Genomic DNA, 19328 nt, shown 5'->3' on the forward strand with positions numbered 1-19328 from the left:
TAGCATAATTCCTTTGACTAGCCAGTTTGGCTTACCAATGAAATTCAGAGAGATACTTGTGCCACTGATAACTAGGACTCTTCTACTTGGTTTCATAGTCTTTAGTAACAGATTTCCCATCATAATGTTCACAGATAATCTGAGGTCTGGAGTTCATGGATTGCTCCATTTTAAATATTTAATTTGGCCCATTCCTTTCATATTACATTTAACCTATCCTCCAGGGGAAAATCACCAAAATATGTACATCCCAAGGCTGATTAGAAGTTACAGTTGCCAAAGCAAGCTTCTCCAGTTTGGTAGATAATTGAAATTCCCTGCTTCTTGACCCCAGGGACATATTACATTGAAGATTAGAAGCTAGTAGAAAATGACAAGCCTATTTTAAAAGGAAAAGCCACATCTGCTAAAATCACAAAATTCTTCCCATTATCAGTAATGAAAATAAAAATTGCAGGACATACTTGGGTCAGGTAGCATCTGTGGAGATAGTAACAGAGTTATCATTTTGGAATAGCAATGGAAGAGATGTTGAGGTCTAGTAGAACTTTTAAACCAATAAATATGATGTGCTGTTTGATTGCAAGTTTAGCCTTAAAATTAACTTAAGCACAGTGATCTCTACGGGTACACGTCATAACATTCGAAAAACCTGTGGTGTTTGTTTTAAACAAGGGGAGTACATAGTGAAGACACAAGAGACTGCAGATGCTAGAAATCTTGAGCAACATACAAAAGAGCTGGAGGAACTCAGCATGTCAGGCAGCATCTATAGAGGGAAATGAACAATTGACGTTTCAGGTAGAGACCCTTAATCAGGACTGTGGAAATTGTGGAGATTTACTCAGAAAAAAAGTCTAAAACTCCATGCTATGCAGCCTCCACTATTGCACGTTAATCATAAGTTAGAATACCACAATGCTTGTTACGTAGTTATGATCTTTTTGTTGCAAATATGCATTCGCCATTCACCATCAACAGGAGACCAAGTACATGTTGTAGTTCATTTATTTAGTGCTAGCCAACTAATTCAGGTGTCACGTACATTTGCACAAATTCCTGCAAGACTTGCATTCTGCTGACCCAAAGGGAGACTTCATCTATCACAAAACAACAAACTACCTCAGAACTGGCATGCAAGATATTAAAGCAATCTCAGGGAAAGAGCACAAGTAAACTTTCCAACCTCATGATCACTTGGCGGGAAGTAAAAATGAATGCCCATACAAAACTTACCAAGTTTTTATGAACACAATCCACCAGCATGCAGTTTCAATGACTTCAAAACAGTTGACACTCACCACTATTACTGAAATCAGATTCTACTTTGTGCAGTTAAATGTAAAAATGTGAAATTAAGGAGGCTGTTGTCAGTGATACCCTGCTGCAATTTCTGCAAATGCAATCAAAACTCACTGTTATGGCACGACCTTTAACTATATTGTACAATTTTCACTGAAAACCAATGGAAGTTGATCCATGTGCAAAAAAAAATGGTAACCGAGTTTAAATGGCATACAAATCAATTACCTCCAAAATTTCATTCCTGAAGCACATTTTTACAAATCTCAAGTCTAAAATTGCAAAACCTATTATTTAACATAAATTGTAGAATAAGTTTTTCAGAATTTGTCCAATTGCCATTTTGTTTCTTCAGTTTAAAAACTATGAATGAGTGCCAAATACAGACAAAAAAAAATTATAGAAGTTACAAGTTAATTTACAAAAATATACTTGCACTAACCAGTAAGACCTGTTCAACTGTTGATGGAATTGTATTAATTTTGCACAGCACACAACCTGGAGCTTAAGTTCATCTATGCTCCTGACCTCTAGTACGGCCCCGAAAACCCCTCATTCCAGTCAATTTGACCTCCGTCTCCCTATTCGTTCCAGTTCTTTCCTAATCTTGCCCACCTTGCTCTATTCTTGGCACAATCCTGATCATTTTCTACCTAGCATCATCGTTCTTGGATATGACAAACATAATGAACGTGAGAGATCTAATTTTTTTCCAATTGACTGCTGTCACTCTGCTACATGCATGAATACATTTAAGGAGCCCAAATATGTGAACCATATAATTGTAACACTGAGGGACAGGTTTCACAAATATTAAAACAATTTGCAGGGCTCGTCAAGGCTGCATTAGACAACTTCTAAACACTTCATGCAACTTCTAAAAAAGATGTTGGGTTTAAACAGCGAAAAAAAACCCTGAAACAATGGTCATCATAGGATTACATTATTTAATACAAAACGCAACCAGCAATTAATGCTGCACCTAAAAGAAAATATTTTGACAGCATTTGTGCTGCTGGATTAGAAAGGCAGCGTTCACAGCATCACTTTAGTTTAGTCACAGTAGATTAAGCAGAAAGAGAATTCCATACCCAAATAGTCATCCATGGAAAATTTATCATTGTCCCATATTTGGATGAATAGTTTTGGAGGTGTCCTGAACTCTGTTTTGTCAAGACTCCAGAAGTTTTCCTAGAACAGAAAAAACAAGCCAATATGGATGACCCATTTCACATTAATCTTCTCTCTTTCACCTTTTACATGAAGCCATCTGTGATAGCTTATGCTTCCTGAAAGGGCAAAGAGAATCAGATTTAGTTGCAGATGTTAGACATTGCTAATATTTTGCCAATATATCAAAAATATTTTATTGAAGCATGCAACTTAATTCTGTTATATGCACTCGTACTTTCCTACGTTTATAAATGCTGCAGTGTAATGATTTGAGTTTTTTTTTCCTTTTGCAAATATGGCATGCACACCCTAAATCTAAACACCTGGTTTTAGCACATACAACCAGCTGTACAGTGTCAAATTAGAGGGAGCTGGGAAGATAGCTGACATGAATACAAAAGTAGAAGGCTGCAAGGTTACTCTAATGATGCATTTTTTGATCCAAAGAAAAAAAAAGGTCAGTTAGATACGACCCTTGCTAGCCTCAACCATTTCTTCATGCAGCAGTATTCCCACAGAATACTGCATAAATAACTGCTCACAGCAAGGGTTACATTCACATGGCTGTTAGCATGAATAGAAAGAATGTACACTTACAAACAAGAGGAAATGGTGCAGGGCAGAGGACAATAGACCTCCCTATGGGAGCTTCTGTTCCACAAGGAGGACTGGTTACAAACCAACGTAACTGCCCTGTGGGGATAGCAGCACTCAGCAATTACTGTACTTGAACCTGAACATTCCAGAGAATACTAAGTCTATGGGTTTGACTCTTCCTCTATTGAGCAGTATTAACAAAAATAAAACTGCTGCCTCAAGTCAGACTTGGACATTCAGCCGTCCCAGATTTTCTGCTGTATATGACAAGATTCTTAACTGTTTAACAAGATAACCTCAGAGTGCATCCAAAATATTTTAAGCAGCTCTTTGGCCTTGGTGCCATCACTGATTGCATGGAATTCAGAAACTCACCTTCCTGGAGACAACACAAAGCTGTTCAGCTGGGAGGTACTCGAATGGGAAGACAAACCTCCAATTGAAGTTTCCTTCTCCTCCTAGGGACCTGTAGTGCACATCTGTCTTCTGCTTCTCACCTTCATACCCACCCATCCAGCTAAAAACAATTCAAAAGAAACATGAGAAAATACAATCAAATGTATAACTAAATATTGAGTCAAACAAAAGGCATCACCCATTAACCAAAAATACCAAGTAGTAATGACTTTGGCAAAGGACATTTGGAGACACACAGCTGGCAAAGTACGCACACTTCCCACATATATTGTAAAAAAATTGTAAATTCTGAGGAAGCCAGGAAACTAGGGTGCAAAGAAGCAAAAGGACAGAGGACTAAAAAGGTACAAGAGATTAGGTCAGGCTGGAGCAGGACATCTCAGTGTGTTGGATGTTCCACCATTCCCCACCCAAACCCCCAGTTTAAAATGTCCGGAGCTACAAAATGCAGGAATCAGAGTGATTATGGTAAACAATGGGACACCTTGAACTCCAGAACAATAGGAACCACAGTAGCTCCTTCAAAGTTAATTGATTTTGCATTAATTATCATTATAATAAAATGTATTTGTGCCAGTGATTATAGGACTTGACTTTCTGCTGTGCATTTAATGGGCAGCTAATGTGCAAATTAAAAATAATGGGCCAGATCACGTCTTGTGCGCACTGGTTCTATAACAGCCTGCAGCCCATCCACTTTCTAGTGTTCTTCACATCTTCAACTTTTGCATCTGTGCACCACAAAACATGTCAGAGGTCAAATGCTGACATCTGCCTTTTCACTCTGCTGCTAAACTCATCACCAACTGGCAGTGGTTCTGGCACACAAATGGCGACTCCATTTATTTGAACAAGGGTCATCACATTCATTAAAAAATATTAAGCTTTTTGTTTACTTCTTTAAAAATTTCATTGTACACAAAATTTATTACTATTTACTAAAATATTCAAGCCATGTGTTTTTAAATATCTCTGAACACTAGGCCTTTGCCAACACTAAGCCAGCTAGACCATGCTGTGGGCAGGGCCTCTGGTTTAGTCATCCACACCCTAGTCATGGAGTGCTCTACCTCAGGCCATGGAGCAGAGAAGGCAGAGGGCTCCAGCATGGCCTGTCCTAGAGCAGCAGGCGAGTTCAGCTAAAGAATTAGCAGAGTGCTGGGTGCAGGCAAGAGTTGGATGGAAGATAATCTGGCTTTATAGGAATGTTAAAGGCAAGATGCTGGTCCAGTTAACTAAATAGCAGAGTGGCATAAATCAACCACCATCTCAGTCTCCTAAGAGTACGGGCAAATTTTCACATCAAGAACAGCAGGCATTGCAAATATGCCATCCTCTTAAAGGCCAAGGGCTGGTAAAATTCCTGCTGACCCTACATACTTTGTACACAATTATCAGTTTCATTCCTCTTGAGATTTACTGAGTGAACAGAGGAAACTGTTTTTCTACAATGCATGGTTGCCTGAAAAACACTGAGGGGAGTGAACGTAGAGAGAATTCATGGGAAACAAGATACACAGAGACACATACTGACAGACAGAGGCATACACAGGCAGACAAGATTGAAGAATGCATAAGAGTTGACAACAAAACCAGTGTGGCCCAAGTTTCCAAGTCCACACTCACCTAACAGATGGGAGAAATGGAAGACCTCAATGACAAACTTCATCAGCAAAGTATAGGAAGCTCTAGACTTTATGCCCAAAACTCCTCAAAATAGACCTACTGCTACACAAAGCACTCATTTTAAAATGTTAAGCAAATCTTTGTAAACCAAGCCAATGCTGATCAAAATGATAGCCTATCAGATAAGTGAAGTCCTGCAAGAAATTATTTGATTCTTAAATCCAGTTCCTGACAGCTTTATATTTACATTAGTAAAGAGCTTATAATTCTAAACAATGCAATGCAAAATCAGCCACGTCACAAGCACAGGCAACAGGTGTCTGGAAAACAGTACAAAACGACAATGGTACAAGATGGAGTGAGACATGGGTGGTTTCTTTATTCATGCTCCAAAATCCAAGTGGGAATGCTCATTCTCAACACTGATCCTTTAACACTGGCATCACCCAATCTTATAATTACATGAACCATTTCCCCCTGATGGTCAACTGCACAATGCAACATGCTTTAATGGAGGTGCTGTCTACCGGTTCTTAACTTGCACCCGATGTCAATAAGAGTATTCAAAACCAGGCAAGGACCAACTAGACTTCCCTTGAGGGAAGCTGCTAACTTCTGCATCCATTGGAAACCAGACACAACTGAGAATTTGTGTAGCTAACCAAAGTGGTAACATTCTGCTCCATTGAAAATTGCAATACATGTTACAGGTCACCACGCAGGACAAATATCCTTTCCTCGCACCAGTACATTGCGCACACAAGTAGAAAGAAAATGTTTACATAAAGAAAGCTGTGAATTCAGAGTCTGTAACAAACCACAACAAAATACTTTGTCACTCCAGCCTCAGTGATTCCCAAGCTTTGGTACTTTAAGACATCAAAATCAGATTTATTATCACTGACATATGATGTGAAATTTTCTTTTTTAATCTTTTTATTCAATTTCAAATTAATTCAAATTGATATACATAACATTAATAATTATACATATGATACAAAGAGATCGACATAATAATAAGTTAATATTTATACTCACAAGGAGTAAAATATGTAATCTAGACCTCCTGCACTCTTGCTAAATGTACATGATGGAAAAAAATTGCAAAGAAATTTAAATATGATGTGAAATTTGTTTTGTGGCAGCAGTAGTTCAAGATAAAATTACCATAAATTACAAAAACACATAGTGCAAAAAAAGAGCTAGTGTTCATGGACTGTTCAGAAATCTGAGGGTGAAGCAGAAGAAGCAGTTTCTAAATAGTTGTGTGTGGGTCTTTAGGCTCCTGTACCCCCTCCCTGATAGTAGTGATGAGAAGAGGGCATGTCTCAATTAAGCCATGAAATGAAACGAAACATGTAGTTAAGCAGTTAATGAACACATGCAGAAAAAAAATCTCTCAAAATAATCTCTTTATAGCTTTGGTATTCCTTCCAAATATCAAACAGCTGCAACATTTTCTTCTAATCTATTATAAAAATATTAATCCAGAAATAAAACCTGCAGTTTACACCACCTATGAAGGTTTCTCAGTCTCTTTCAGAGATGGCCTTTCATTCTTAACCTAGAACATATCTTCCAAAGCTTTCAGTGACTCTCTAATCCTTTTATCTTCCATCTCTCACAGGCTGCATACAAGCCTACAAGTTTCCCCTCACTGCTCGAGGTGACCTGGAAGTCCTCAGGTCAGTTTGTTGCTGGCAAAGTCACAATAATTCTGGACAGGGTTACAAGTCTGGACAAGTCAAGATGTTTTACGACTTGAAAGATAAATCTGTCCAATAATTTGAAGAGTAGTTTTAACGGTGATACGAAGTGTTGGAGATTTGGGAAGCAACAACAACAACAACAGGAAAATATACAGTACATCAGGCAGTACCTGTGGAGGAAAACTTAACATTTCAGTCAGTAGCCTTTCAATAGAGCTGGGAAAAGTTAGAGATGAAGGGTATTAAATAAACATATTGCAATGTTAGCAAAGGCAAGGCTCTTTTAAGTAGACTGCACCAATCAGATTTTCAACTAGTTTGTTTAGTACTTCCAAGTCACAGAGCATGGAAACAGGCCCTTCGGCCCAACCAGTCCGGGCTGACCAAGATTCCCATCCAAGCTAGTCCCATTTGCCTGCGTTTCACCCATACCTCTCTAAACCTTTCCTATCCATGTACCTGTCCAAGTGCCTTTTAAATGAATGTTAAATGTACCCGCATCAACCACTTCTTCTGGCAGCTTATTCCATGTACTGCTAACCACCCTCTAGGTGAAAAGGTTGCCCCTCAGATTCCCATTAAATCTCTCCCCTTAAACCTAACAACAAAAATGCAATCCCCATAAGGCAAAATTTTAAAGTTCTTGTAGTAGCATCAGGAAAACCATTCAATCCAATCATGGCTGACATGTTTGGAACCAGAGCATGGACATGTCCAGCAAAAAAAATATCATTGCCCATTTTTATTTTTTGCTGAGCTAGCAAAGCAGTTGAGGGCACATTTCCCAGATTTCAAGTATCTTTTGCATCAAGAAATGTTTCCTGACATCACCCTGATCAGCCCACCTCCAGTTTTAAGGTTATGCCCTCTTGTCCTGGACGCTCCAAACAGAGGAAATAGTTGCTCCATCAAATCCTTTAATCATCTTAAAATACCTCAATTAGATCACTCCTTAAATCATCTTTACTCAAGGGAATACAAGCCTAGTCTATGTAATTGGTTCTCAATTTAATCCTTTTAGTCCTGGTAATGATCATCAGTTGCTGAAAAAGAAACAAAATGTGGGTGGACAGCAATACTAAGAAATTAAGCCCATTCTTCCAATTTGATGTTTTATTGAATTAAATATGCAGCAACAGAAAGTTTGTCAGGTTCAAGCAATACCACCTCCACTGCATTTTATTTAAGGGGAGAACAAAAACACAGGAGAAATCACATTTCACAACATTTGGTTCTCCGATTCAAAAGAATTCCATTCACCCGAATGAACAGCCTACTTTGCATAATATTTTAATCAAGTCTTTCCAAGTTTGAATGGTTAAACTACTTAACCAAATTCCACACACTTGTGATCCATGGACACGAATAGACATTGACATATCAAACTTAGCATACCTATGCATAGTTACAGAATACTGTCCTTTATATAATTTTAGAAGCATCAGTAATTAAGGGTTCTTCCCCCCCCCTCCTCAAAATAAAGCTTATTACATCCAGTACCAGATGGACTACATCATGAATCTGGTGCTGTCAAATGTTTTAAAGATTGTACGTCATCTTGCCATATTACAAGACAGAACCTCAGTTTCAAAAATTGCACAAATTAACAATGGAACTCTCACTCGTTCAAAATAAATATTTAAATATAATTCTGGATATAATTAAAATATATGCATCTTTTAATATATAGATAGATTTCCATAGATATACAAAACGCAGACAGAAACCAAGTCATTCCATGATTAGCAAGTATGGCTTGAATTTCAGTTTCTTTTAATTTTTGGTTCAGAGCTCCCTCCCCACCCCCCCAATCATTGGTTGGTGATTAATTGGGTATTTTTAGTTATTAAAATAATAATGAAATGCAACTGAATTGGTAATAACAAAAATAATACCCACACATTATTCAAAGTTGACCACTGCTGCCTACAATTTTTTTTATTATGGAGTTTGCACTGACCAATCAACTCGCACCCTACCCACCCATCCCCCACAGTTACCTATGTAATAGAATAGGTCAGTAACAAATGATTGGTCCATTGTCTGTACACAAATTCTGCATTTTGAAATTCACATTATTATTAAAATACAAAATATATTGCCAAAGGTTTTAATGCTGAAGAAAAAAAAATCAGCCTTTTGTTCCCCACCCCAGTTACTACCTGTAAAAGCCAAAAATTTCAGGCCCAATAAGCAGTGCCACTACATGGTACCAATCGATAAAATCTGCAAATCTGTTTTTAAACATTTTATGATAAGTTGTATGTAGCTGAAGGTCATATTAAATAAAATTTAATTATGAAATGCAACAAATTAATGCATTTTCATAGTGACAGATCTAGCATACAAGAAAAATAAAAGACATGATTGTACTTATCATACAATTGCTTCTCAATAAATAAGCCAAAATTTTCAGAAGGAGCTATGGTATTGACACAATATACAAGTGTCCCTATGGTATAATAAATAGCTGTGTGTTATGGCCATCATCCATAACAAGATACCAGAGGTACCATTAGCACTCTTAAGTGTTATATAAATCAAATAGGGCATAAAAAGCTGTCTAGGGCATTCTCCGTGGCATGCAAACTGCATGAAGATCCCATCTGCTCGGCTGACACTACACAAGTTGAAGGCTTTGGCTACCATGCAAGAAGAAGATTAAACCTACATCCATCAAGATGAAAGATAATTATTGTCTTTGTCAGACACCATCTGTTTCTGTAGCATTCTTGAATTCAAAAGGACAAGCTGAAACTTTCCTCTGAAGTTCATGTTTGACAGTAGCTCCAGGCATTTCTTTCATACCTATACTGCAGCCTCTGACTGCACTCTAGCATCTTGCAGGCTTCATATCTGCTCACCCACATACCTCATGAAACACAATCAAACATGATGGTCTCTCCTTAAAATTCTTAGGTCAGGTGCTAGTTCTTCTCTTAGAAAGTAATTTTGACTGTATAATTCCTTCCTATATACAAGAAGTCTACCAGATAAAAAGATAGATTTCCTTCATAGTTATGTTTTTTTTGTAAATACAACATTCAAATTTAGGTAGTTCTTCTAGGTCCTGTTCACATATCACACCGTGTGCTCATAGATCCACATTGGATCAGGAACATCTTGATTTCACATCTTCCACATTGTCTTCCAATGTGGTGCTTTAGCTGCTAGAGCCCAGAGTTCTGGAAATCACATCAAACATTTTGCCTCTCCATTCAAGGTAACCACTCCTGGCCTTAAATACCAGTTGGTTCATTAGAGTCCGATGGCATAGCCTTGATAGCATCAGGGCTTCAGGCACTGCAGTCAGGAGGCTCTGCTCTCTTCTCCGCCCCCACCAAAGATGCCCCAGGACTGATGAAGCCGGAGGCAGGGTTTTGCCTCTTGTAGAAGCAGTCATTGATTCTGGCTTTGAAAATCCCAATGGTCAGAGACATCAGAGGCCAGATCATTGGAGGCGTTTAAGGAAGAGATAGATAGATATCTAAATAGTCGGGGTATCAAGGGATATGGGGGTAAGGCCAGAAACTGGGGTTAGAATGGTGTTCCCCACCCCCCCCCCCAATTTCTCATTTTCTTTTTCTCTTTTTCTTTGGAACAGACTCGATGGGCCGAATGGCCTACTTCTGCTCCCTTGTCTTGTGATTAAAATAGAAGTGAATCAAGAATATTAAAAAATTCTAAATAATTTTGCTTCAGGTTAAGGTTTTTATTTGTAAGAATTTACAATCCCCTTTGCATCCTAAATCTTTACTCAACACTGCCCTTTGAAATCAGTGGGATCTTGGATCCTGCATCAGATCTGCCATGGCATGGGATTTAAGGGACAAGTCCTTTGCATGAATGCTCCACACACGCAGGTCTGGGACTCTCCAGGATTTTCAACAGCAGAAATGCTAGGAACATGATAAATGTCCACTTAAGCATAGTGGCAGCACTAATGGAGCTGGAATTAAAAAGGAGGCCATTCTGCTTATAGCTTCTCTGCCAGCTCCTTGGTGGCAATATTCTACTTACCACCAACACTAATAATCAGTTAGGAGGGCAAAGGGATAAGGCCAGGTTAACTTCAAATCAGGTGCCCTTGAGCCCTGCATTTTACCAGCCATCGCACATATTTTGTTTCTGCAGACCTGTAGATCCAATTATTCTGGAGGCTTGGCTGTTGCGGCTGTCCTGTAAAGCAGCATGGGCCATACATCGTGACTGTCCTCAACAGCTAATCTTGAAGCTCTGCTCAGTACTATCCTGATGGTCGTTTGTCAGCTCACCACTAACAAAGACTTTTGAACAGTTTTAAAATAATTGATCAGAGCCATTTAAAAATTGTTCAAATGGATTTAAAAGTAAACAAAGTTATTTAAAAAGAAACACGCTTAAGTGCAAATACTGAAAAACATTAAGTTTAAGCAAACTAAAAAAATGAAAATAAACTACTTTATGCACTTAGCATTGTCAATCAAGGCTAGAAAAGCCATTCGTGTGAACAGGGTGCACTACATACAGCAGTCATCCCTGATGTAAAGCTGACAGGCCAGATTGTATTGCATCCAGTCCCTCACCACTGGACACATCTTCCACCCCTGGACTCTGTGCCAGTCTGGTGGCTGAACATCAAACTAACAGAAGCAGGAATAAGCCATTCAGCCATCATACCTGCTCCACCATTCGATCACTTAACCTTGTACTAATCCCATACACAATGATCTCTTTGACATCTAAAAAGAGAATCAATCTTAGTCTTAAATATACACAATGACAGAATCTCCTGTCTTCATGGACAGTTAATCCCAACGATTCAGTACCCACTGAGTGACAAATTTCTCATCTGTCCTGCATGGCTGGCCCTCATTTTGAGAGCATGAACTCTAGTAGGAGTCACCTACAACACCTAGCCAAGAGAAACCAACTATCTATTCTGTCGAGCTTGATGAGGTTAATTGGCCAAACATTTAAACTCTCCTCACACAAGGAACCCAATCACTTAGAAATCAATTTGGTGAACATTTACTGCACTCCTTCCACTGCAAATATTGCTTCCATATACTTGCTTAGGTGAGGAGACCAAAGCTATATCCCAGATGTTGTCCCAGAGCCTTATATCAGGGCAAGGTATCTCTATCCTTCCATTCAAATTCTCTTGCAATAAAGGGCAATAGAACAATTTGTCTTTTAATTGCTTGCCCATTCTTTCATTTTGCTCTTGGCAATTGTGCTAAAGGACACCAAACATCTTCCAATCTCTCAATTAAAGAATTTTCCATCCTTTCTTAGTTTCTCAAGTGGATGACCTCATATTCCATATTATCCTCCACTTACCACGTGCTTGTTCATTGACTGAGACTGCCCACTACATGCCAAAGTGTCTTTGCATCCACCTCACAATCCACAGTGCTACCCTGCTTGGTGGCATCAGGAAGCTGGACCTAGTGCACTTGACCTCTCTCATTATAGGAAATGAACTGTAGGGGGCCCTAGACAGATTCCTGAGGCAGCCTACTGGTTACACACTCCCAGTCATGACTTGTTTAATCCTCTTGCTTTGTTTCTTAACCAATCCTCAAGCCATCCTAGTATATTATTCTCATAATGTGCACTCTAATTGTGTGTTTCATAACCTTCTGAAGATCCAAATACATAATTTGGTTTACCCTCAACTGCTCTGCTGGGTACAACCCCAAAAAATTCAAAATGATTCGTCAAACATAATTCATAAATTCAGCCTAATGTTCTGTGAGGAAGTGAAGAGAAAGCAGACCCTCCCCCATCCAGAAATACACAAATATTTGTGTTACTCATTTCATTCACTTGTAGCAGATAATTTTAATGCTTCTATCATCATACTTCCATCAGTAAATCTCCAGCACCATTTGGAGGGAGTTTTTGGAAAGAATATTCACTTTTACAGATCATCTATTAAAGGTGCACGGCTTAAAGTAAATAATGAAAAAAATATCGAACTGCTCACCATTTTGTTTACCAAAATATCACAATAAATCTCAAACATTCATGTTTAAAATCTGGGCTTCTACTTAGACCGTCTTACCAAACTTGAATAATGGTGCAATTCTGTCAGATTTTGACTGCCTTATGAGCAATGTCTACAAATAATTAAGACTAGCTGCTTGTACATTTTTATGTATTACAAATGTTATGAACCAGCAACAACAGAAAACACACTGAGTCATGATTCAGTGTTAAAAACTATTTTATTAATCACTACTTACGATAATACGAAAAAAATAAAAGTAAAGATGTTAGTATGTTAGAATTCAAAAATGTTAAACCTTGAACATTAACCCCAAAACTAAACTTTTCATGTGTGTGTGGCAAAGTCCCAAACTCCAAGTCCAGGCATGGTTCTTAAAGTTCAGTTCCGCAAGCCATAAGGTGAAACATTAGCAAAGGCTTCTTCAACAAACACCGTTGTCTGAAGATAAGATGTAGATGTAGAGAACATAGGGAGAGTAATTACAAAATCCAAATGTTCCATGATGGAACCCAAATGACACTTCAGTGTTTACTCGGTAGTGACTTCCTCACCCCGAAAAGCATCCGAATCGTCGTTGTACACACAAATACCTGTTTCCTTCTACAGGTCAGCAACAAAGTGAACTCCACCAGATTACTTCCAATTCCATACATGGATTTCAATGGCAGGACACAGTTATTGTTTCTCATCCATCGACAGAGAAACTAGCAGGCTAGTGTCTCTCTCCCTTCGACTTCGACTGACCTCTTCAACAACGTCATTACGTCCTTTATCTTCTGTTGACGTAAGCACGCCACACACACTCTATCTTAAAGGGACTTTCACCGAGTCCATAACACAAAAACCTTGCTACTGTGCTTGCCAGTTTCCTCATCTGTAACTGGACTTGCTGGATTTTTCTCCAAAGTTCACAAAGGACAAAAACAAACTGAGTTCAGCAGGTCAGGCAGCATCTGTAGAGGGAAATGGACAACTGGCTTTTCAAGCTGAGACCCTCATCTGGACTGAAAGAGTAGAGGGGAGATAGCCAGTACAAAGAGGCGAGGGGAGGGGTGGGGGAAAGAGCTGGCAAGCGATTGGTGAGGAGAGATTGATTGGCAGATAGAGTCCGGTGGAGGAGGGAAGGGTGGAGATAGCAACAGAGGCTGGGAGGTGATAGGTGGAGGCAATAAAAGGCTGCAGATTATGGAATCTGATAAGGAAGGAAGGCAAAGTGGAACAAAATGAGGGAAGCGTGATAGGAACAGTGGAGGGAGGGGACCAAATGGGAGGAGTGCATGGGTGATGGACAGATGGAATAAGTGGGGGCAGGGAAAGAGACTGGAGATGGGTGGGTGGGGGGGCTTCCTTGGAAAGAGTCTGTGTGGGGGGAGCTGGGTTGGCGCAAGAGAGAATGTCCACCTAAAATTGGACAATTCAGTGATTCAACGTTCTTGCCATTGGGTCATATACCACACACACACACACCTTCACAAAGGACAACTTTTACTTTAGCTCAAAAAAATAATGAGTTTCACAATTTAATATTCTGATTTTTAAATCACAGGTACTCCAATTATTTCCTAAAGCAAATGGCTTCCCAGTGAAGTTGAAGGCTTTCAAAGCATATTGGAATGCTCAGAATGGCCAACTAAAACATTCGGGAAGTTGATGCACAGGTGCATGGTGGAATTTGCCCCGCATTTGAGACAAAATGTCCAAGATGTGTCTTGTGCACAAAAGCTTGACCATCCAACCAGGCCAAATCATAATTCTATCAGCAAATGCAAATAAGAATGGATGGTGCAAATCAGGCAGCATCTAAAAGAGCAATACCCTACTCAGTGATCCAAGTTTTGGGTTTTGTCATGACTACCAGTGTACAACCTTGGTCCAAAGGAGGGCTTGAGATGAAATGAGGATGATTACCCTTGACATTGAGACAGCACTGGACTGTGGGTTGCACCAAGTTGTCCTTTTAAAACTAGCCACTGGGAGTCAGATGGAAAACCAACAGCTGGAGTCATATCTAGGAAACAAGGAATTCAAGGCCCAACCACTTCAACTTGTGCATCCATGATCTTCCCTCCATCCCACTGTAAGAGGTGGGATTGCTTCCTCAAGAGTGTGTGGTGTTTAGTTCCTTTTACAGTTTCCAAGATAACAATGGAGACTGCATGGCAACCTCTGAACAAAACCTGTGCTGAGAAGTGGCCAGTAACATTTCCAGCAGTTGGGTTTTTAAGAATGCCAAAAACCAGCAACTGAGGTGCAGAGATTTAGTCCCTCACCCCCCCCCCCCCCCCCAAAGCACAGAAATCATTTAAAACAAGTGAATAAGTACAATAGAAAATTAAGATGAAAGGAATGTTGACCTTTACCTCAAGGAGGCTGGAATGCAATAGGGATGTTTTAAGCAGTGCATTCAGTTCAGCATTTTCTCTGCGGGTATATTAGCTTTTCAGGAGATGATACATTACCATCAACATCATGGTGGCCATCCAAAGGTCTAAATTAATGGAGTGGGAACTCCACTTCAAGTACATCCCATTTGGTTCATTAAAGCTGAACTGGTGTTGGTGAAAAAACTGAATTGGTGAAAGTTATCCATAGGGTTCAATGATGTTCTTCAGGGATGGATACCTGCCATCCTTATCAAGTCTCGTCTGCATGTGGTTCTTTCTGAACTGCCCAAGCAAGCCACTACATTTATAAAAACTACTCTGAGGAGCAAGTGAATTTGGATACTAATACAAATTTGGATGCCGAACCCAGTTAATGACTTCTGAGAATGTGCTAAAATATGGAATATCATCCCATCGAGCACCCAAGCAACATCTGACATCCATGCTCTCAGAATCACTTCTCTCAGACTCCAGCACATAAAACTCCTTTCAACAGGACAGACCCACTAAAGGCAGCATAGCAGTCATTACACAACTGTAGTTAAAAGTGAGCCTGGAGACCTCACCAAGTCACAAGGCACCATAGTCTGCAAGGCAAACATGATCATCACTTGGTGTCCTCTCTTAACTAATGAAATTAGTCCTACCTCATGACAAGCATGTTGTGGATTAAACATGGAGGGCAGCAAGAATGCACACTGCATGCCATGTGTGGGACTTCAACGTCCATCACCAAGAATGACTTGGGCAGCAGAGTCACTTGTGGCACTTTCAAGTCCTGAAAGACGTTGTGGGTTTATTGCAAATGGGTGACAGAGACAAGGTGAAGGGAAAGCATACTTAACTTGGTCCTTACAAGCCTGCACACAGGCCTTGGAAATAAAGTCCCATCTCCATAATCAAGCTGCCAGCAGAAATGTAACAATATTGACGACTTCTGCAAGCTCCCAATGCCTGGGAGCACACAAGTCTTGTGCAGACAGAAGCAGCGTACCATTTCTCAAGCTTCCCACTGGCGTGCCCCTCCAGCCACCTTTTTTCCCATCTTTTGTGGGGGGTGGAGGGGGAAGAAATGAAAAGAGATGGAAATCCATGGCTCCCACATTGGCCTTATTAGCCACCTCAGAACCCATAAAACCAGAATGGAAGCCAATCACCCTCAATCCTGAGGGACTGCCTAAAAGCTTCCACCACAACAATGTGCAATCAAGGCTTGGCATATTGGCAATTCTGCAATAACCAAGGGACTAGGAATGTGGCTTTGAGTGCAGGAGAGACTGTCTGGACCAACAGGTTTTACCCGAAAATGAGGTGTAGTCCAAACAAAGCTAAAGGCAGCCTAAACATGGACACGATGCGCTGCAGAAAGAGCCAAGAAATTCCATGGCAATTAGAGCGGGGGAAAAAAGCTGAAGATGCTAGAAATCCAAAACTAAACACTTGACAAGTAGCATCAGGGGAGAGAAACAGAGTCAACATTTCCAGTCAAGGACTCTATCAGAGCCAGAAATGTGTGAAGACATGCACATCTTTAACTGCAGACAGGGGATGGAATTAAGAAAACAGAGGGAATGCCTGAAAGAGAGTGCAAACCAACACTGTCAACATTACTTTAAAAACCGGTAGCTGGAGATGCAAAAGAAAAATTGTACTAGAAATTACAGAACTATTCTGATGAAAGGTGAAATGGTGTTCCCCAAGCATACACTGATCTGTCTTCAACCTTTAATTTTCCATCTCTTTCCCACTCTGGACATCTTTGGAGCAATAGTGTGACAGGAGACCAAGCGCTCAGGGTCCTCCTTATAGACTAAACAGAGATGTTCTGCAAAGTAGTCGACCTCTGTGCTTGGCTTCTACAATGTAGAGGCCAATCGATTTGAACAAACCTCTAGTTCTGTCATAAGCAGCCCTGTGAGACCATGGGAGATAGTTGCTTCATGGGCATGCTCGTATTCAGCAATGACAGATCAGCACAAGAGTTTGGAACCACCTCTCGGGAAGAAACATCAGGCCAACCTGGAAGTCCCTGCACACACAAAAGTGCAATCTTTCTCGTACTTCATAACAATGACGGTCATTTGGCTCAAGATCTATGCCATGCTCAGAGCAATCCCATAACCAATTTTTTCCCCCATACATACTTATTACCACCAATCACAACCACGCTTCCCCCCCCCCCCCCACCCAATTCTCCTACCACACAATCTACACTTGGAACAATTTACAGTACTCAATTAACCCAACAACTAGCATGCCTTTGGGATGTGAGCATACTAGGGCACCCTTGTGACCTTCCAAATGCACACTTTGCTCCAGAACTGGCCACATTTCTGGCCAAGTTGCCACACTCCAGCTACCACAAAGTACCTGCTCGATGCAGTAGAAAACTGCCCTCTGCATCTGGTTCATAAAATCTCTTAAGTTACCACCCCATCAGCTTACTCTCAATTATCAGCAGCCCATTTCTTTTCCCACAGACAAGTCAGATATTATCTCCAGAATGAGTCAAACCGCCTCCCATGACATTGTGATATCACTGGAGCCCCTCATATTAGAAGTGACCATTTACCACACATTCCACTGTAGCAGCCAAACAGATGGCGATTGGAATGGGTCAAAGTTACTGCCTTGCATCACTATCAACAACTTAGAAGTGGCAATAAATATTGTCCCTGCTAACATCATGCACATACTGGGAAAGAAAACATATTCCCAATTCAGTCATTGGTTTCCGTTGTTGGTTTCTGATTAAATGCCATCCAATTTGCATATACTTAAATACACTACTTCTACTGGAAGACCGTTAATTCCAATATCAACTCTATATTGATTCAACACAAACTCGTACTTCACTACATTTCTAGATTAGCACATGGTGAGGCAAGACATCAAACATAGTGGATGCCAATAAGGCCCTATGATAATGAAATCTCCTTCAAGCACCAGATGCAGCTTCATATCACTATAGCATTTTCTTCCTCCCTTTCTCTGCTCCAAACCCAATCTCAGTTAGGTTCACTTTTTTCCAACAGTGGCTACTCAAGATTCACTTTCCCTTCTTGTCATTGTCATTAGCTTGGAGTCCATTCCCTCCATCATCTCTCTTTACTACTCTGCAAAATATGTACCTTTGCTCCACCTTTTTCAAGCCAAGATGCATTATTTCAAAACAAAATTGTATCTTACAAATAACTATATATAAAAGTTTCCTTACAATAACTATTTCATAAAAATTTATGCAAAGCAACTTTACCTGATACTATTCTATGCCAAATGATTTTAGTATTTTCCCCTCCACATTTGTGTTTTCGCTAATTTTATTTTTCCAGTTCTTTTCATTGATCAGACCAACTTAATCCTGATGAGCTAGTCACTAAGCAGCAATTGTATAGCACTACACATCGTTGTTTGGCATTTTCAGAACCACACATCAACTAATACAAGTAGCAGGTATTTTCTGAATTTTTATTAAATTAAGCCTCAACTCTTTAACCCACATATGCACAGATCAATAAGCCTTTAAAGTATTTACAAATAGTTATATTGAGCTAAATTGTGCAACCTGCAGCAAACTGTGGCTTGTTCCAGTGAACTCCCAGCCCTGCAGCATGTGAAATTGGATAGGAAGCTTTGACTGTCAATGCTGCTGTGACTTGTCCTGGGGAAGCCTCTAATATGGGGGGTCAAACAGAGTTCAGTAAACTGATGAACCAACACAATATCAGCTTTCTCAAGGTACTCCTTTCACTTATCTCAAATCCCTGCTCGTTATTAAACTGATGGCTTACACTAAGTAAATAAAAGAACATTTTCCCCTGCCAAATGACCCAGACGAGGCATATGCAGAATTCTGCCGACAAAAACTGTGTTGGGTTGATTTAGACTGTTGCACTGCGACAAATACGAACAGGAGTTCAAAAGTTCAGATGAACCATGAACTTTGCCATTTCACAGCAGGCTATTCCAGAAATATAGCCAAAAAGAAAAAAAAAAGTGGCTCAAGTCCCTCAGGACCTGATGGAATTTTTGTGGGCTTTAGGGAAAGTATGTTTGTCAATAAAATAATTTTATATCCTACTGGGAGGTGGGGGGGGGGGGGGGGAAGAAGAGGAGGGAAACAAA

The 19328-nt window shown here is 39.9% G+C and overlaps 1 protein-coding gene across 1 annotated transcript in view; it reads right to left on the minus strand.

Moving 5' to 3' along the window:
* Positions 1–19328, minus strand: part of LOC127576924 (myoferlin-like) — a 183359-nt gene that overhangs the window by 21376 nt on the left and 142655 nt on the right. Inside the window, 2 exon segments of the mRNA XM_052027748.1 lie at positions 2394–2493; positions 3448–3589. Coding sequence (XP_051883708.1) covers positions 2394–2493; positions 3448–3589 — 242 coding nt within the window.

This window comes from Pristis pectinata, chromosome 12 (assembly GCF_009764475.1).
Source record: "Pristis pectinata isolate sPriPec2 chromosome 12, sPriPec2.1.pri, whole genome shotgun sequence".
NCBI lineage: Eukaryota > Metazoa > Chordata > Chondrichthyes > Rhinopristiformes > Pristidae > Pristis > Pristis pectinata.